At 35.9% G+C, this 20,221-nt stretch overlaps 1 protein-coding gene across 6 annotated transcripts; it reads left to right on the top strand.

The window, feature by feature from the left end:
* Nucleotides 1-5,559: 5,559 nt before the first annotated feature.
* Nucleotides 5,560-19,067, top strand: LOC105199300 (zinc finger protein 260). Of its 6 annotated transcripts, none has more exons than XM_039459188.1 (9): nt 5,560-6,752; nt 7,059-7,146; nt 7,344-7,454; nt 7,551-8,193; nt 8,557-8,649; nt 8,915-9,001; nt 10,135-10,293; nt 10,710-11,013; nt 11,096-19,067. In XM_039459188.1, exons 2-9 carry the CDS (start codon nt 7,078-7,080, stop codon nt 11,394-11,396), a joined length of 1,767 nt encoding a protein of 588 aa, XP_039315122.1. In that variant the 5' UTR covers nt 5,560-6,752; nt 7,059-7,077; the 3' UTR covers nt 11,397-19,067. The 6 variants fall into 6 exon arrangements, with proteins under 6 accessions (XP_039315122.1, XP_025991937.2, XP_039315121.1 ...); XM_039459187.1 differs by having other exon boundaries at nt 5,563-6,752; nt 7,548-8,193; XM_026136152.2 differs by lacking the exon at nt 7,059-7,146.
* The last annotated feature ends 1,154 nt before the right edge of the window (nt 19,068-20,221 follow it).

Genomic DNA, 20,221 nt, shown 5'->3' with positions numbered 1-20,221 from the left:
CTTATAACGCTATCCTAACTTCAGCGAATCTCACTGAGAAAAGAGTTCTCATCTCCTGGTAACATGCTAATAAAATCGAGATTACTACTTTGGATCAGACAACTCGTAGTGATTCGTCGATGTCAAACTGAAGATGGAGTTCTAAGTATTATCATTGCTAATGAGTACTCTAAAAAGAGTTAAACATACGAACGAAATTGTGTTTTTAATTAGATCTTACTTTATATAATTTGCGCTTAATAATCACCCTACTCACAATAGCCTTCTTTAAACTTCAATTAAGTTTAAAATTTAGAGAGTTTATTGTCATAATTTAATTTATTTAATAAAAATTGTAAATGAAGAGTTAATGGAAAAAATAATAGTCAGATTATTAACTACTTTATTAATTATTAACCATTAGTAAATACTTTATTATTTATTAACATAATTATTAACATTACTAATGAGCATAAAATCAGCCTTTATTAGCTGAAAAATGAGGATATATTATCTGACGTTTTTTTTAGTTACTTTTTTTATATATATTTTGTTACACAGTTATTAATATTCCAAGAAAATTGGATTATTTGTCAACTACAATTTTTTATCGTTTGAAATATATCATGTTATGTTTTTCTAATAAAATTAGTTGTTATATACTAGTAAGAACCACGTTGATTTTCATTAATCTTTTAAATCATCAGTAACATTTTTTCAGTATTATAAATTTTTTTGTAAAGGGTCGCTATTTTTATATTTCAAAGATGTATCGTGACAGAAGTACGTTGAATTTTTCAACTATTCAATATCACACAAAGCGATTATCCTCTTGCATGAGAAACATTTTATTTTACAATATTTTTATATTATTTTATTATTGCGCTAATTAAATTAAAATGGAAGATACGAGGAAAATATAATAGTATACAAAAGGTATTAAATAAAGAATTCCAAATTTTGTGTAAGATTTTAACTGTAATAATTGGAAAATTCAAAATTGCACGTATAAACGCAATAGTTACGAAACATTGATTTTTTTCGAAAAATTGGCCATGTAAATTAAATTTGCATCTGGCCTTACAGTCGATCGATTACGATATTCCCACAGCAAATGCAAGAACACGGCGAATGTTAGCAATATCATCTGATGCTTAAAACGACCATTCGAAATGAGCCGTAATCGCCATTGAGCTTGCGTTATAATTTATATTTGCGGAAACAGTCACCGGAAGATGTAGTCAAACGCTTGCCAACGATATACTTACATGGACGTGTTCCCCAGAGAATTGAGACAAAATCGGATCAGATAAACTGACTCATCGTAATTTACGACGATCGATGCCATTTTGCAAGAGGGAGGAGGGTTGAGAGGGAGAAAAGCTAATGATGAATATTTATTCTTAGAAATAAATGACTCACGCTACTCAAGATATACTTTTGCATTCTCTTGATCGTGAATGACGTTAATTGAATTTTTTTTTAATGGAAGAACAATTGTCGAGACAATGCAGGCAATTCATTCATCACGTACATCTTTGCGGAACAGCAAATACGTAAAACGTCGGAAATGATTGATATGAATCTCTTCGTTAAACGCATTCGCAACCAAAAAAATATTATGGCACTCTCAATCGTAATAATAGATGCAGCCGATTGAAAAAATACAAGATTCAACGAATGCATTTTGCAACAGATTTTTCATACGTATATACCTCGGTGCACATTTCTATTAACTTCTCGAAAGCTTCATATAAAAATGAATATTCGCCAAATATCCTGCTTCAATCTTTGAACAAGGGCTAATATTTTTTTACAATTTTTTTACAATACACCATTATTTTTAAGATTTTTTATTTGAAAAAGAATTTAATTTTTATTAACATTAAGTTGATGTGACTTGATATCTACATATTGTGGACCTTATACGCGTGCGATGGAAATATATTTTTTGTTATACTACTTATTGTTTTATTTTTTTCATCTATTATATTCATTTTACTTTTTTCATTTATTCTGTTTATTTTTTATTTTTTAACTTATTACTTTCTCGTAAGTCACAACACAAATACGAATATATTTTCTTTATCGGTTTATAAAGTTCTCTCGAACGCGTATTAGGTTTCCACTAGTGTTTTCAGCTTTCATTTCCGACATCTCTGAAGGAAAACAAATTCGTCAGAAAATTTCGTTCCATTGAAAAAATCGTTCGAACAAAACGGGGATTTGAATTTGCGAAATATTACATGACTGGGAAACGTTATCGCTACATTCGTGCAAATGTGTCAAACGTTCCAAAAAAACGCATGCTCACTTCAAATACAAACGTCACTAATTGCGCTAAACATTTACGTAATTATGAAATTTATTTAGCTACACGTGGTGACCATGCTAACTTATCTATGTAAATTATGATATTATATCATTCATGTTTCGTTAACTTAAATCTAAATTAAGTATTACTTATAGTTCGGAAAAAAATGTTTCTTTTTTTGGTAGCATTCGACATGGAATATACTATCTGTATTATGCAAGATGTTACATAAAACACCAAATGCCGCTAAAAAATAATGTAGTAAAAACAGACATCCTGTGAAATAATTTCTAGTAATACGCAAATAATCATAATCAGCCTATACTGTTACACATGCGATACGCTACAACATTATTCTACTTTATTGCGTGAAATAAAATGAAATATATAAGGAATAAAATAAAATAGGATTAGAATAAATAAGAATGAATAAGAATGACAAAGAAATGAATAAAATTAAATTTTTTTTGTATAATGTCATTTGAAAGCATTATAAGAATTTTCTGTTTGCCATTATGCCTTCCTGTATGATATTGAAAACTTGAACGAGAAACGAGAATAAATACACGAGTAAAAAAATGTTCACAGCATACAAAAGTCTCATACACGATTGCGACTGTCAGCAGACGTGAAAAATATTCAAGAGTGTGCATTCGCTGCGTATCTTCGCTTTATTGGCAGTAGAAATACGAAATTATAGTCGGACAGTCAAACTCGTACATGTCTTGCCATCGCTTATTTTATTATTTCTGCTTATTAATGCTTTATACGACGTTTCAACATGTTTGTGATAATGCACAATTATTAATAATCACATATACAATATGTATTTTAGAATTTTAATGTACATTGAGAGAAAAAATTTTTTTAATGAAAAAAATATATAATTTTCTTAAAACCATATATTTTGATGGAAGTTTGGTTGTTTCGTTTAAATAAAAATATTTACTTTTAAGTAAATTGACATATTATCTTAAATATATAATTTTGTATTTTTACATTTTGTATATTTAAATAATGATTTTACAGATAAGCTAATAATATTATTAAACTTAATTAAATTGTTTTCTTAGATTAAAAAATCTGATTGAGATCTGATTAAAAAATTTTGAATATAAAAATAATCTAACAGTAAATATTTTCTAAAATTGTAAGAAAAAATTACTTCTTTATTTTATTTACATAAATATTTTAATTAAGAAATGTTTAATTTAACTATAAATAAATAAGCTATTTTTCTTTGGACAAAACAATTGCAAAACATGTATAATAAAAATTCTACATAATTTATTTATTTCCGGATCTTTTCTTTTGACTTGGTGATATATGAGCACGAAGGCTTAATTCTCGAAATAATGGGTGACTCAAAAAGTACGCCTCCGATCGTGCCGACCATCAAAAACGTCAAATCTATTTATAAGTGTCTGTTTTTCACGCAAATTTAATATATTTATCCCAGAATTCACGCAGAGAACAACTGCTAGACGATTATATGAACGAATGTTTCGACTCTTGAAGATTTATCTCCGAAATTTGAAAAAGAAAGAAATAAATTACAAAAGATACACAAGAAATAGTCGGGCCTTTCAGAAGCAACATTGGCAAAAAAGAAAAAGTAATGTCGTTGCTTTCGCGACAAAAATAACGCAAGTTTTGTGGCGTGGCACGATTACGTCTCAAGAGCCAAATGGTAGCAAAGTTTTTTAGGATCGAGTAATTTCACTCGCAACTACAATTTATTTCTACTATAATGAGGATAATAAGATACGAAGGAAATTCACGTTACGAATTTTCTAAAATTTATCGTCATTTCGATCATGAAAAATTCAAATTATTTTTCGAGAGACTAACGTGTCGTTTAATTATTTGCGCGAAACAGACATGAAAGGATCTTTGAAGATCTTTTACTGATGATTATTATTTTTCTCAGTATTAAAAATATTAGAAAAATAATTCGATTTCAATATAATTGTAAATCAAAATGCCGTAAATTTCAAAATTACATTTATGAATTATCTATTGTTTACGTTACTCTTACACGAATCTTTTTCATGTAGACAAAAAAGTCGTGTATCAAAACTAAAATTAAATATATTACAATTGTATAACTTGATTAATTTTTTGTGTTATCCAATTAATTTATACAATAATTTACAGGCAATATAAATTGTATAACTTGGATAATACAAGAAAAAATTAATCAAGTTATAAAATTGTAATATATCTGACTTTTGTTTTGACAAAATAAAAATTTATGATATTAGAAATAAAAAAAAAACGGAATATAACTTTCAATATTTTCGATATTTAAATCTTTCATAATCCATGAATTGTTTACAAATAACATGTAAAAATCATAATTGCATTGTATACACGTGTAATGCAGATTGTTTATATTTTATGCACCCTGCTATAAACTCTATTATTGTATGTATAATATATAAAAATATAAAATAAAATAGAAACAGAAACAAGCAAATGGAAGCGTGGCGTCATCTGTTGAGGAACCTTGCAATTACTTACAACTACATTTCTAAAATATGGTCACGTGAATCCCAGTGCCGGCAATCATTAATACACAAAGAAATCTAATTAAACGATTCACTTGAGAGAACGTATGCGAAATTCATTCATTATCCGATCGGACAAACTTATTTAAATCGAAATATTCGCGCGTACTTGCGTCTCGAAGAAAAAAAAGACGAGAGATAACGAGTAAAAAAAAAAAAGTCAAATTGAAGGAAGCAGATTCAATATTTCACACAGTATCAACGGAGATAAAGATAAGTCTCTTTTTTGTCATCCGCGGTTTCCGCAGAGTTTTTGTTCACCTCTCTGTTCTTTCCTCGGATCTTCAAATTGAACATCTGATCCGATATAAAGGGTCGCAGTACCACACCAAAGTTCGTTCCTTCTCTCTCTCTCGCTTGTCCTAGTGATGATGCGAGAAAGATGGAGAAAGATTGCGAGTCGTCAAAGCGCGTGCGTCACGGCCGGAAGAGAGGGGGAGGGGGGGAAGGACGTGGATCGAGCCGGGCCGATAAGAGAGGAAGGAGAAAGACGCTCCGTGAACGCAGCATCCCGCCGGGTACCGCTCTCAGCACGCACATCGCTGCGCGCATGCGTCGTCGCGCAGTTGACCTTGACGTGTACGAATGGCTGCGTCGACGGCAGGCGGCCGCAAACGCGTCGGAAAGAGAGGCCGCCGCCGCCGCCGGTGACGACGATGGAGGGGGGGCGCAGGGGTTTGAGAAGCGGGGGAGGGGAGGCACCCAGCGCGCGTTCCGTGTCGCCCATTGTTGTCCTCGTCGCGCGTAATGGCCACCGCGGGCTCTCGTTAGCGCGTCGCACGGTACGCCATATCGCATCCCGGCCTAGCCCGTACAACGGATAACGCCGCGAGTCGCGTCTAGTCGCAAAACGGCACGTTCGACGGTTTTACGTCATCGCCGCCGCCGCCGATCGAGGCGCGGACGGAGTACGAGCGAGCGAGTGAGTGAGCGAGCGAACGAGCGAGCGAGCGGGCGGGCGGGCGGTCGAGCGGGTGAGAGGGAGCGACAAAGAGGAAACGACGTACGCGAGGAGGAAGGAGCGGCGACGGCGGCCGCCGCGCGTTTCGTACCCACAATCGCCGCAACCGCCACCGCGCCGCTCTACGCAGCCGACCATGATTTGCGCGGGCCGACGTTGACAAGCGTGTGATCCAACGAGCGGGTGATCGTTCGCGCGCGCTCGAACCGCGTGCTGAAGCGTGTACGAGCGCGCGTGGTCGGACGACGAGCCAAGCGCCAAGCCAAGCCAAGCCAAGCCGAGTCGAGCCGAGCTGAGCTGAGCTGAGCTGAGTTGAGCTGAGCTGAGCTGTGCCGAAGCGAACCAAGCCAAGCCAAGCGGACCCGAGCCGAGCCGAATCGAGACGAGCCGGATGGAATAGGTGAAGTACACGGAGAGTACAGAACCGGAGTACCGGAGTTGAGGCAGCACGCGAGTAGCGGACGAGCGAACGCACCACGAGCAGTCGCGAGTTTGGATGACGCGGTCCAGCTTTGGAAATCGCCGCCGCCGCCGCCGCCACCACCACCACCACCACCGCGCGAGGGAAGCGTCGTCCATCGAAGCGCTCAACGAAATCGAACGCCATTGATTTCTCGCGCGGCTCGAACGGCGCGATAAGAGCATCGTGTCGCGCGCGCGGGGCACGCAACACCGTTCCCCCCGATCGCTCTCCCCCTCGTAGATGCTGAACGTGAGCCGCGTCGTGTGTTACGACGGCGACGTGCACGCCCGCGCGAACTCGACGAAGCGCGCGAGGTCGTCGTGGTCTTCTTCGTGGTGCCCGCCGCGCGGCAGTTCGCGCCGCCACCGCCGCCGCCGCCGCCGCTGCCGTCATGGCAACTAGAGGATCGTCGGTTACCGCACGGCAGCCGGACTATTAACCCCGCGGCTCGTCGGACTATTACACGTGAGTATGTTTATTACGCTCTCTCGTCGCTCTCGTCTTTCTCTTGGCGCGCGCGCGCACGCGAGCGCGAAACCGCTCAACGATGCTGCCCGATCGCGCTTTTTTCCCCCCTGCTGTGTCCGACGCGCCTAAATCCGAAACCGCGTTCCCATTCACCACCTTTGCCATGCTTCCGGCCGGGATATTCCTCTTCTCGTTATCGTCTTCATCGCCGTTAAGTCGAATCGATCTCTTGCCTTCTCGCATACCTCGCACGTTCTCGCTTAACCGCCGACAGTTTATAACGACCGCCTATTGATTGTGCAGGGTCAAAGGCAATACATCAATGGCCCTAGAATCAAATGGCAACAACGTGGTGTGGTTGAACACAACCCGTCCTGATCAAATACAGCAGGTATGCGTCGCGCGTGAGGCAAGCGAGGGAGCGTGTATGCTAGTGAACAAAGCCCAAGTGCAGACCAATGTTATTTCAAGTATTCACGATGTTGTGTGACTCGTGTTTAAGATATTTAGATACTTGTCACAATATATATAATTTCTCAACTAGTAGATTTAAAATCGGAGCATCTGATGAACCTTTCTGATCAACAGAGTCAACCGATCGAGCAGCCATTGAAGTGTTCCATGTTTACTCAAACGGAACAAACCAATAGTTTTACCCAGACGGAACAGAGCAATTCGAGTTACGGAGATCAGAGACAGGTTTGTATTAGTCATTTCTTTGTATAATACTTGTAAAAAAAAGAAGATCCAAGTTTCTTTTCTTTAATTATATCAAATGATATTTTTCTGCAGCAGCAAACAGCAATGTTTGATCCGCAGCAGATTCAGCAGCAACAAGCTGCTGCGCAGGGTCAACAGTCACAGCAGCAGCAGCAGCAGACCCAGCAGATGTATGTCACATCCGACAAGAAGGAGGACAAGTCTCAGCAGCAGCAACAGACGACGACTGCCGAGTTCCCTTCTTCCTTCTACTACAACGTCAACATGTTGCAGAAGGTTCAGACAAACGCGGTGAGCACAATCAGTGCAATCACCGACGACAAAGGTTGTTACCGTTTCGATGTTCAACCTGTCGGTTATAATACGTTGCTGAATCAGATGAGCATTGCCGCCGCTAATGCAACTTTCAAGTGTGAGATTTGTGGGCTGGTCTTCGGTCACATGAGTCTACTGCAGCATCACAAGCGGATTCATACCTCGACGCCCAGCAACTTACAACAACAGCCGCAGCAGATTGTGGTTCAAACACCAACAACAGTGACTGTCGCCACCACGCCGGATAGACCGTATACTTGTGACGTTTGTGGAGCGTGTTTTGCATTACCGGGAGAATTAAAAAGTCACAAAACAAACATGCATCAGAAACCTAAGGTGCAAATTTGTGAAGATTGTGGCAGTGAGGATCCATGCGAACATCATCCAACTAAAGTTAAAAAGAGTACGTCTATAACAATTATAATTTCAGCTGTAGTCAGTGTTCATTTCACAGTGACATCATTAATTTCATGTTAATAATACAAAAAAGCAACTATCTTGCAGTACCAAAAGCTTCTAATTTTTATTAAAATTTACATATTCTACATAAAGAACCAGATGCTATAACTCTCTTATATAAAATTCAAGATAATAATTTTTATAATGATAATTCATTATTAAGTTTAAATTGATGTAAGATATTTATTTTATTATTATTTGTAGATTTTGCTTTAACTGTAGCATAAATTATCTTACCGTGATATCGTCAACAGCGGGATATATGAAATTCAACAAAATAGAGATATGCATTTTTTCATCTGTGTAGCTATCAAACCTGGTCATCATCCTGTGAAACGAAGGGGTGTCACCAGTGTCACCAAATGTCATAAATGCAACGGCACGGGGATTATTTTTATTGGTAAGCATCATTTAGTAGCTCTTGGATGTTGCTGATTGGATGTCACTTAATACATTGATAAGCTGAAAGATGTTGCTGATAAAGCAAATTTTGAAATACCGAGTTTACGTTTCAATTTTTATGTTAATATAAACGTCGCATTATAAGGGACTGCATACGCGATGCTTTTCGTATCTCTATCAGCAACATTTTATTCATGTGGTCATTCCTTTTCCTTCATACCTTTCATTGCTATCATGATCGTACATCGGGTGATATATGGTAGGTAAACACGACGAAAAACTAGATTCCGGAATCAGTTCCCTCGCAAAGTGTGGCGGCTGCAAGGCTACAGGCCGCATCGTCATAGGAAGTAAGTCGGATATAATTATCGTCAACACAGAGTATGAAATCTGTTTTGCGATTAGTATGTCTGAGTAATATCGTGTCTGCCTTGGATGGTGACAGTTCAAATTTTAATTCTCGCGATAAATTTGATACTTACACAATTATATTGATGCTTCAATCAACAGCGCGCCTGTACTTATCATTTATATAAAATATTGAATTTCATTATAAAGAAGTATATTAGAATTATAACTTTATCAAACACATAATTTTATAGCTCTCTTGACATAAAAAAAAATCAATTTAAATCAGTAAACTTTCTCTAATGTATTTATTAAAAATTTAATTAAACAAGATTTTGAGTAGATTCAATAAATATATTAAATGTTTATTAGTCAATTTAAATCGATATCTTTAAACATCGAGTTTGATATTGTTTTTATCTAATTTATTTTTGCTTGCATGTATTTTTGTAGATGAAATATACAGTTCTGTTCCTATCTTGTTCCTATTTATTTTGTTTATTCTATTATTTAATATTCTTGCTATCTTTAACTTTTATAAAGTGACTGTGATTATTTTGTTTTGCTATTATTTTTCTTTTTCTTTTTGGTAGAACTGTCGACATCTAAATTTAAGAACAATGGCACAGAATAGAAATCTCCCCTAAGGGACAGTTTTATAAATTCAATTGCCAGACTTTCAATATTTTCTGTACATAAGACAAAACTCTTGTTAAATTTCCGTTCAGCTGTTTATACAATTCTTTCACTTTATTTCGCGATGTATAGTTCATTGGAGATGATTTAATCACTTTTTCTAGAATAAATTGCGCGATAAAGAAACAAAACCGCAAAGTTTCATATTGCTTGTGGCATTCAGATTTTCTTAGTGCACTAACTTTTAACAACCTGCATGATCAGATTGTTTCATACAATAATTTAATTACATTTAATCATTATCGTTCATTTTGTGATTTCATACTCCATGTATCCTTTTTTGGATATAAAAACAAAGATAGTAAACATTTTCATATCATGAGTCAAACTCGTATCACATAGATTCGTACATTTCTCTCGAAACAATTTCGAGCTTATCACTTTTGTAGAACTGGCCCTTTGAGGAAAACTAAAGCCTTGTTTATGCTTTCAATTTCAGGTGGCAAGCAAAACAGTCAAAATCAAGCGGAAAAACCGTTTCATTGTAATGTTTGCGACGGTACATTCTCTCGATATTCTTCACTCTGGTCCCATAAAAGACTTCATTCGGGAGACAAACCATTCAAATGTGAAGTTTGTGGATTAGCTTTTGCAAAAGGTAAGTAAACAATTAAATTATACAAGACATAAGATAATGATATATGGTTATCTCTACGTATCTCTACTGATCAATTAACACATTGCCACATGATTTCCTGGCAAACTTACGTTTAATTTTCTATTTAGGTCGTTTTGATATTTTGGCTAGATAAAAAAAACTGAATTATAAAATAATTACTAATATCCGTCCTAATGATCCGTAATAATGATATATGATATAAAATTGATATATTATAGACATTCTTCATTTTTGTTTTTAATCGTGAAACACATTTTACTTCACTTCAAATAAATGTAAAAAAGAATATTGTAGGTCATATGGCATGATGAATAAATTATCTAAGATTAATGTGGCGTATTAAACATTGTACAAGCTTTATTTTCTAACACAAATTTGTATTTTTTCCTCGTTAGCCGCGTATCTGAAGAATCATGGAAGAGTTCATACAGGTGAGAAACCATTTAAGTGCAACGTATGCGGCATGCAGTTTTCCCAAAGTCCGCATTTGAAGAATCACGAACGAATTCATTCCGGCGAGCGACCTTATCAGTGTGAGGTTTGCGAAAAGACATTCGCTAGACACTCGACGCTCTGGAATCATAGAAGAATTCACACCGGCGAGAAACCGTACAGGTGTAATATTTGTGGTTCTGCCTTCAATCAAGCTACACATCTCAAAAATCACGCGAAAGTTCATACCGGTGAAAAACCGCACAGGTAATTTTAATACTCAGAGATCAAAGATTCTCGAAACGTATGTATGTTTCTGCGTATATAAAATTTCTTTTTGTCTTTTAAGGTGCGATATATGCGAGATCGGCTTTTCCGATCGTTTCGCGCTGAAGCGTCACCGTGCGATCCACGAGAAATATGGCCAAACGGCGCGAAACCCAAATACGAACAACACGGCGAACGCGCAGCAGGCCAACGCGAGTAGTCAGCAGCAGCAATCGCAGCAGCAACAACAGCCGCAACAGGCGCAGCAAGGCCAGGTCGTGGTTGTGAATGCGACCACTCCTGTCACCGTTAGCCAAGGGCAAGGCCAAGTTATACTCGACGAAGTCTACAAGTGTCAGGTGGCCTTCCCAGAGCCTAAATGATTCAGCTAGAGAATACCTTTCAGGAGCTGGTAAAGAGGTTAACTTTTTAACCTTTTTTTTTAATATTAATCTTGAGAACAGCAAAATCCATATGATATGAAAGAAACGGATTTTACTTTAAAAAAAGAGTAGAAGTGAATCCCGCATGAGTGACTGAACGGCGCATCTCTTTTGTGTGTGTGTGTGTGTGCGGCCACTCGGATTCTGTGGAAGAACATTTGGTGATTATATCGATAGAGATTGGATTTAGATATTGATAAAGATTTCCAAAAAAAGAAAAGAAAAAAAAGAAAAAAATATGGACCGAAAGACTCTGCGCGATATTGCGCGAGTGAGAAATTTCGTGGAATGTATTCTCGGAAGTTTAATTCGTAATATACAATTGGACAATTTCTAAACCGCCAAGATCAACGAAGTCTTTTTGTGAAGTAATAGAGAAATACGTCTACCTTTATATTTTGCCATTCGAAAAGGTGGAAGAATAATTGAATCGTATATCGCGGCATACATTTCGTATATATTAGTTTTCTAAAAATAAAACGGAAAAATGTAATTGTAATCATTCTTTCTTACATATGTGTAATAATCGTTAATTTGTCCACGAGAACAAAATTGCTAGACGTCTTGCCAGTACTTCATGATTTCATGAATGGCATTGTGCAATAGTTCAGACAAATTTTGCGATTACGCCCGATGACAAAGTGTACTTTCGAATGATTGTAATAACGGAGGATTGCGGCGGTGTGTGTTTCGGTAATGAAAGGCGCAAGTATAAGGTATCGAGTATTTTTTTTTCTCTTTTTTTTTCTTTTTAGCAAATTTAAAATATACGTTTGAGAAATGCCCAAACCTCGGCCCTTCCAATTCTTCTCGATATCAGCATGAGGATAGAGTGCGTGCGTCAATGTTTAAAATTTATATGACTATAAGATTTAAACTATCTATTTAATTTCTTGACCGCATAAATTATTTATGTGACAAATGAACGCGCGAGTGAGCACATAGTCAACGAGATTTTTTGTATGATGCCCCCCCCCCCTCTCTCGGAAAATTTTGTACTTGCGGATAGCGTGGAACGGAACGACATCGCGATCTGTGCGAGCCCTCTTCCGTCCAGTCATTCGAGATCAGAAAGCATCGCTGAGATGACAACAACGATCATGGTGAGCGGTGAAGGAGAAAGTAGTGCGGCATATATAATTCGTTGGGGCTGCAATAATAATAGTGAATATTGACGGGCAAACTAAACTAAATCGTTTTATAATTTTAAGAGGCCGCGAACTATATGAATATATAATATAACTGATGATAAATAGTTGCTAGTTTGTAACAAGTAGCTGAGCTAGATTATATACATATAAATATATATATTATATATACATTAATTTTTATATCCCCACTTGTTAAAGCGATCCCGCACCGTCGCTATTTTTAAGTATCAATCATCACCAAACGAGTAGATTGTATATTGATAGCTCCATACATTCATGATTGCTGATTTGTGTGCTTTACAGTATCTCATTTTTCGAAACTATTTGGATACCTTTCCGAGAGTGCTCTTGCAATCATCTCTGCTTTAAACGCAAACATTTTCTTATACTATTATTTTTTGCATTTTTATTTGTTGCAAACTCGTCATTGAGTTATTATCAAACGCGCACCCTCTCTATAGTTTATATAATTTTAAAAGATTTTATAATGTGACTTGTGAAAGGGGATAGATTGAAACGGCTTGAGGGTGTCCTAGATAATTCTTTTTTTTATATGAAATTGGTCCATTACATTTTCACGGAGAATATCACGAGACAGTCCACGTGATTGCTAATAAATTTACCATTCGATTTTCGTACGGAATCCAGAGAATAGGGGATATTTCTTTGTTTTACTAATTAACTTGTAAAATAAAGGTAATGCGATTACATAATTTTACTTTTATATGATAGTAATACCTGTTACAGTATTTTTTCGATTAGACTAGAAACTTTTTATGCTGAATTTCCTATTCTCGTTTTCGGTTTTTCGGGATTAGAACTAGAGATGTCTAAATCGTGACTCACGAGCAATTCATTTTACAGTTCATTTATCACCACTTCGCGTGTCGCAACTTTGCCGTGCTTGTAACTTTTGCGAATTGTAGGAAGGACAGTGAAATAATGTTGCTACACATAATAGCTTAGATAAGCTCTAATAAATACGGTCAAAGACGAAGAAACTGTGGTGATGATATATGTGCTCGAAACTAAATTGTCGGGAGTCACAGATTAGATACACCTAAGTTATAAAATATGACTCATAGTCGGCACATATAACGCAGCATCGTATGTTTTACCACAAAACGGTTATATTCTGTTCTCTCTTCTTGTATTGCGAAGAAAAAAGAAAACAAATTTTGTTTTAAGTTGATGCACAAGCCTATCTTCCATTTTGATTATGATCACCGAGATGTAAAACAGAATAAAGGTAATCTTTGATCCTAACACTTTTGGTACATTTTGCACAGGAGCGACGTTTCTTTTTTTTTCTTTTAATGTTTATATTTAGAGAGAACCTATCCCGATAGATAGTTTCAACGAAATGGGAATATAATACCTCAGTATTCTGTATATTTGCTAGAGTAAGTGCAGATAATTCGATCGTTTCACTGCAGATAGTATTGTTACAATTGTCACGCTTCTTTTCAGGATAGTACTCACCGAACAACGAGCACGAAATCAAATTTTCAACGTAAAATAATTCTAAATAAGTCGAGTAAATTGAGTTAGACGCTAACGTTGAATCATCTTGATGAAACATTGTGACACATTCGGTACTTCGTACAATCTCCCAAAAATTTTGACAGCAAAAATTCATATTTGCTATTGAAATTTGGAGAATTTGTTGCTCGTTCGTTCGTTGCGCACACGTTCTTTCCGCAAACAATTTGAAAACAGTAACACAGAAGAGTGACAATAATTGATTCTGGTACATTTACAATCATGTATGTACTTGTAAGATTAGAAGAAATATGCAGTATTGTCGTACAATACACGCTTAGCCATTTAACTAAGCGCAAGGATAATTTTTTTCGAAATACTTCAAATCTCCGTGATTTTATTATCCAATTCGATCAGCGAAGGAAATTATTGTTGTTCATTGTTTGCGATGATTTTAAAAGTTAAATTTCTCTTTCTCAAGCAAAATTATTTTATAGCAATTGACATATGAATGTCATATTTTATGTTATTTCGTCTTATCAATCTTCCGCTATTCTCTTTCAAATGAATTTTGCGGACTCTCCCTCAGGTACAAAATATACTTGGCAAGTTATATATGTAGCACACTAATGTAATTACACGATTACGAAGCTTATTTTACCACAGTTTTATTATAGGAGTTTTTACTGTAATTGAACATTTATGTACGAAAGGACAGTTTTATATAAATGGCAAATAAAAATGTACAAATTCGGACGTGGACGTGCGTCATAACACTCTACTCTGCGTAAATATAAAATTACAATAAATGCAAAAGTTTTCGTCGTCAAGCTTTTAAGAATTTCACGCTGGAAGGTTGCATGTGCATTCCTAGAAAAATGTTACGTTTGAATCGTCGAAGTAACTCCAGACACACTGATCCTATCAATGTGAATTCTCAAGGCTTGATAACATTAAACTGTTTTGTATTTACGTAAAAAGGGCGTCATAACTCACATCCGCATTCGAATTTGTACATTTTCATTAGCCGAGATGTACAATTTTTTTAATTGTAGCCTTTATTGTCCTATATATGTACTTATAGATAAATACATATTTACATATATAGGTATCGTAAATTAATCGCAATGTGCTAGAGGGACACAAATTAATTCGCACGCGTTGTCTTCTTAATTCTTACATGAAAAATCCGTCGAAAAGTGATAATTAATTACGTCAAATCGGATATATAAGACAAATTGAATATAGCAAATCAGAGAGTAGATTGATTAAGGATAATCTCATAATTAAGGAAAACTCATTTAAATCAGAATAGTTTGGAAGTATTTTTCTTAATTCCAATGTATTCTCTGATTTTCTGAGATTTCATTTTATATACACTCATAAAATAATACGTTTTATTGAAGTGTATTTTTTTAATTATAGTATTTTGTCCTAGATACTTGATTCGATATAATTAATGATTTCTCGATACATTCATCATGTACATACACTACGGATTGATTCATGTCACGCTTCACTGGATTAATTGACGATACATATATATCTACATTTGACATGGTCATACGTCTTGACAAAGATATTCCACAATGTTTCAAGAAATAATGATCAATTAAAAATCTGTTATATTATGTGTGAATAAACAGGAATTTTTTTTTTTTTTTTGCACAGAAAGCAGACATGCGACTCTCGTATCATGATTTATGTGTGTGTGCTTATATGTATATATGCATGTGCATGCATATGTACATGTGATGTTTACCCGTGGACAGATTAAGATTGTGAAGGCTACAATTAAAAATATTTCAAAATCGAATAGGAGGGCTCTAATCGTGAAATAATCTGTCGCGGAATAACAATGTAAAAGAAAATATACAAGATTAATAGGAATCACGACGCGATTTGTAACGACAATGTGAACGATGTTCTCGACGCGATGCGTCTTCAATTAATATTCACGCGAAACCTATTTTTTTGGAGAGAAAAGTCTCTATTTTGATTACATCGCTAACTCTATCGAAACTGTGATCAGACGGTCAAATTTACACGGCTTAAATAAGCGTCTTCATCAAAAGTTAAGACAAATACTCTTAGAACTGTTCAAAAACACTGTGAGCGAATACTTGCGTTGACGAGCGCGCAGACGAAAATCCTTTTTCGAAGATACTTTTATACACTTATACATGCGTCAAAAAAACTAATTAAGAAGTCGAGAAGAAACTGTGGAAAATAACTGAAAACGAAGTGTATGAATGTAATTACGAGTTAATTACGCGGCTCATAGTAATTTTAAGTAACTTGTCGAGAATTGCTGCAGAGCAGATACGGCGCTATATATATCAGAACTATTATTATTTCGTTATTATCACGTTAAATATCTTTTGCAGATCTATTTTTGCAATAGCTTCTAATTTAATCACGTGCATTCAGATTGCAATCGCGGCGCGGTAGAGTTATGCTTGCAATTATGCGATTTTAAGCGGTGTGTCTTCCCGCAGCAATTCCATGCTCCGAATACTAATATTTCGTAGACGAGGAACTCGTAGAGCTTCCGTTTGAATCAAAATCGTCGGGAAGCGTCTTCCTTAATCTCAGTGTACTGTCTGATTTGCCGAGATTTCGCGATTTCGTTGTACATACGCCTGTGAAACGAGAAGAAACCCAATTGCCCGAGAGGTCCCGGATATATTTTTTCATCCGTTATTTCTTCGCTATTCTCGTGCAACCGTATCGAACGTAATTCCAAGAGTCATCGAGCATGTCGAATTAACGAGCGATTCGCTGAAGAGCGACTATACTTTTGCATTGTTAAGGGTCGAGGTTTCGGAATGGCGATTACAAAAGCCGTATCGTTTCTACGACAACGTGACTTGCGTTCCCTGAATGATATCTCGTAAGGATCCTTCCGAATTAATCCCTTTCAGACACACACCCTTCCAGCGTGGAACTCTCTTGAAAGGCCTGAGAACGTCAAACCGTTTTGCGCTTACTGTAATTTTATATTTACGCAGAGTAGAGCGTTGTAACACGCGTCCGCGTCCGAATTTGTATATTTCCATTTGCCGAAGTGTACTATTTTTTTAATTGTAGCATCTTACTGTCCTATATACCCGTCTCGATGTAATTAACGATCATTTCTCGGCGCATTCATCATGTACGAATGAAAGAGGTCACACCACGTGCGGATTGATTTGTGTCACGCCTCGCTGGATTAATTTACGATACATATATACCTATCTATAACGATAGTTATAGTAGTGATTTTTTTATAATAAAACACGTTCCTAATAAATTATCTGTTCTTCATATGTCGTACGAATAAGCGTAAACGATTGTAAAGGCGATATTCTGATACCGAGTACTGTGGATATCGTTACCTGCTGAACGACGAAATGTGTAAATTAGGATTAAACGGCCTCTCGTAACGTAAGGAAGACTAAGGAGCCTTCGAAGAGGAGTTTGCAATTTTCTAAGCTAATCGGCGCGTTTATCGCGCGTATACGACGACACACGTGTGGGCTTAACTTTATTCACCTCTTCCCCAGGAGACATGAGGAGACATTTTGATAATTGTAAAAAAAAAGAAGAAAGGAAGAGACAAGATACTCATGATATCCGTTCGTCGTTAACGTGGAAATAACGTGGAAAGGAATCGTGCTGTGTTGAATAGAATGCCATCGCTACGACTACACCCTGTGTCGGGTGCACTTTCTACTGTTAGTTTTACGGGAATGCTGAATACCGACGTCTTCTTTTTAACCCCCTGCCTCCATTCGAATCGTTTAATTCGATCACTCTGTATCGCGTAAGACGACGATGTACGCGCGAAGAGATGTAGGGTCACTGCGTCAATCAATAAACGGATAAAAACTAAACATAATTACATTTTTAATTAAAAGAAGGATATTTCAATCAAGTCTGTATGAAAATTAGATCTAAAAATAAAATATTAATTTGCAATTTATTATCTTAAAGTTTTATTATATTTATATTTTTCTTAAACAATCACTGGTGATTGTTCCGCGACTGGGCGCAGTGATCCTACTTCTGTAATGCTATGTTACTTTAATGTAAGTTAAAAGTCATCCTCAAGCATTATCACGCTCTACCTCTATTTCTGCCTCTTTCTTCGACCCTCCGCAATCACGATTTCTCAATTCGCAGACAAGAGGAACTTGTTTGCGAATTGAGAAATGTTTTTGCCATCGATTATTTTATTGCGATATATTTATTTTTCTCGCGTTCGCAAGTGCAACCGGAACTCGGCGGACTTTTGCGTGTCCGGAATATGATTGAAATAAATGAATACAACGTTCATCGCAACTAAATTTTCACATACAATCCAAAAAAATATTGTTAAAAATGGAACAAACTCAGACAAATTAATTTTATCAGAATATCTTTGAAGAAACTCGATTAGATAATTGGAACGTCCTTTGGACGGTTTTTAACAGTTAAAGTATCACTCTCTTTCGAACAATCAAGTGTTTTACGTTTGAAAACAGACCGAGTAAAAATTCCGGATAACAAAGAGTCCGCTGGGAGTTACGAGTGTGAAATAGCCGTAACTGATAAACTCGTTCGTATTATATGCTACTTTACGTACGAGGGGGAAGAAGAGAGGAAAAAGAAGTATAAGGAGGACGTCACTTTTAGATTAGTCTACTGTCAATATACCTAGAACGATAATTTTGAATGTAACGTGTATCATACTTGACTATCGCTTAGATAACGTGCAAACCGTACCGAATAAAGGAAACTAGCGCACGATTATATCAGACTTTAGGTGATAATAATAAATGATGTCCGCTACGGACATTTTCATTTTTCAAGGCTGGGTGACCTTTATTTTCGTCGTGGATGCGTGCGTGCGTGCGTGCGTGCGGGTGCGAGCCAAGAGAGAGAAACATACGTGTTATTTTATACATTGATTACATGGAGAGATAAAACTTTGTAGAATTCCGAAAGGCCACAATAACCATTTGCAAATTTATCACTTCATTACCAGACCCGATTTTTATCGAGCTTCCATTGTTGATGACATTACGAATTATAGGTCCTTTTACGCGATTAATTCTTTCGTAATTGGATGTCTCCAGAACTATCCGGAAATATTTTCCTTATTTCCTTAATTGATTGACGTTTTCCTACCGGAAATGTGTGGGGAAAGTCATTACTTTTATTGCATAATATTTTTTTCTACGTTATTTCTAGAGTTATTTCTACAGTAATTTTCATTAAAATTGAAAATGGTGAAAATTCTTTTTTTTTGGAATTTATGTCGTTTAATTCTTTTTTCAGATTTTTACATCGACATATTCAATTTGCTTTGTATGTTCTATCGTTTTTTGCGAATTTTCTATAAATCCAACAACATATTCTATTAAGTCTTTAATAAAGTGCCAATAACAGTTCAACATAGTACGAGATTTATCATTTAAAGCAATAATTAAACAATTATAAAAAGGCAAATAAGAATTGAAATGCGTGGTTGCAAAATAATATTTTCCAATGTATAATATTTTCCAATTTATTACATTTTCATTCCAAATAAAACGATCATATGATTTAGCTTTTTTTTTGCTGTCAGCGACATATATTTTTATAATTCGTATATTTTCAAATATTTATAATCCGTATCGATATGGATATTTGAAAATGGACTATAAAAATGTATCTCTGGTGATAAGTATGCAATTTTATCAGGAATGTTTAAAGATATGCGATAAGAATATATCGCTTGAGTATATGAGAACTTGAAGAAAAATTGAAATGTATATTTTTATCTAGGATGAAAATGGAATAAATGTTTTTTCATTGAAAAATATTACACAATAAGTAGCGTGTATTTCGACTCTCATTTGTCTTTTTTATTTAATTATTGTTTTAAATTTTCCTTATTAATATTTATTTACTGTTATTTAAATGCGAATACTAATATTTGCCAGCAGCTGCTTGCATGTTGTCGATTTTTAAACCATGAGCCTTGGTTTTAATTGAAACGTCCAAGTACATAATTTTAATCAAACACTACTGATTAATCGATGATTCGAACAGTTAATTCAATCAACAGAATTTATCTGTAGCAAGGATTTTTATTATAACTTGTTTTTGATTTAATCTTTTTTTCCA

This window comes from Solenopsis invicta, chromosome 16 (genome assembly GCF_016802725.1).
Source record: "Solenopsis invicta isolate M01_SB chromosome 16, UNIL_Sinv_3.0, whole genome shotgun sequence".
Lineage (NCBI taxonomy): Eukaryota > Metazoa > Arthropoda > Insecta > Hymenoptera > Formicidae > Solenopsis > Solenopsis invicta.
This window is presented reverse-complemented; position numbering and strand designations above follow the sequence as displayed.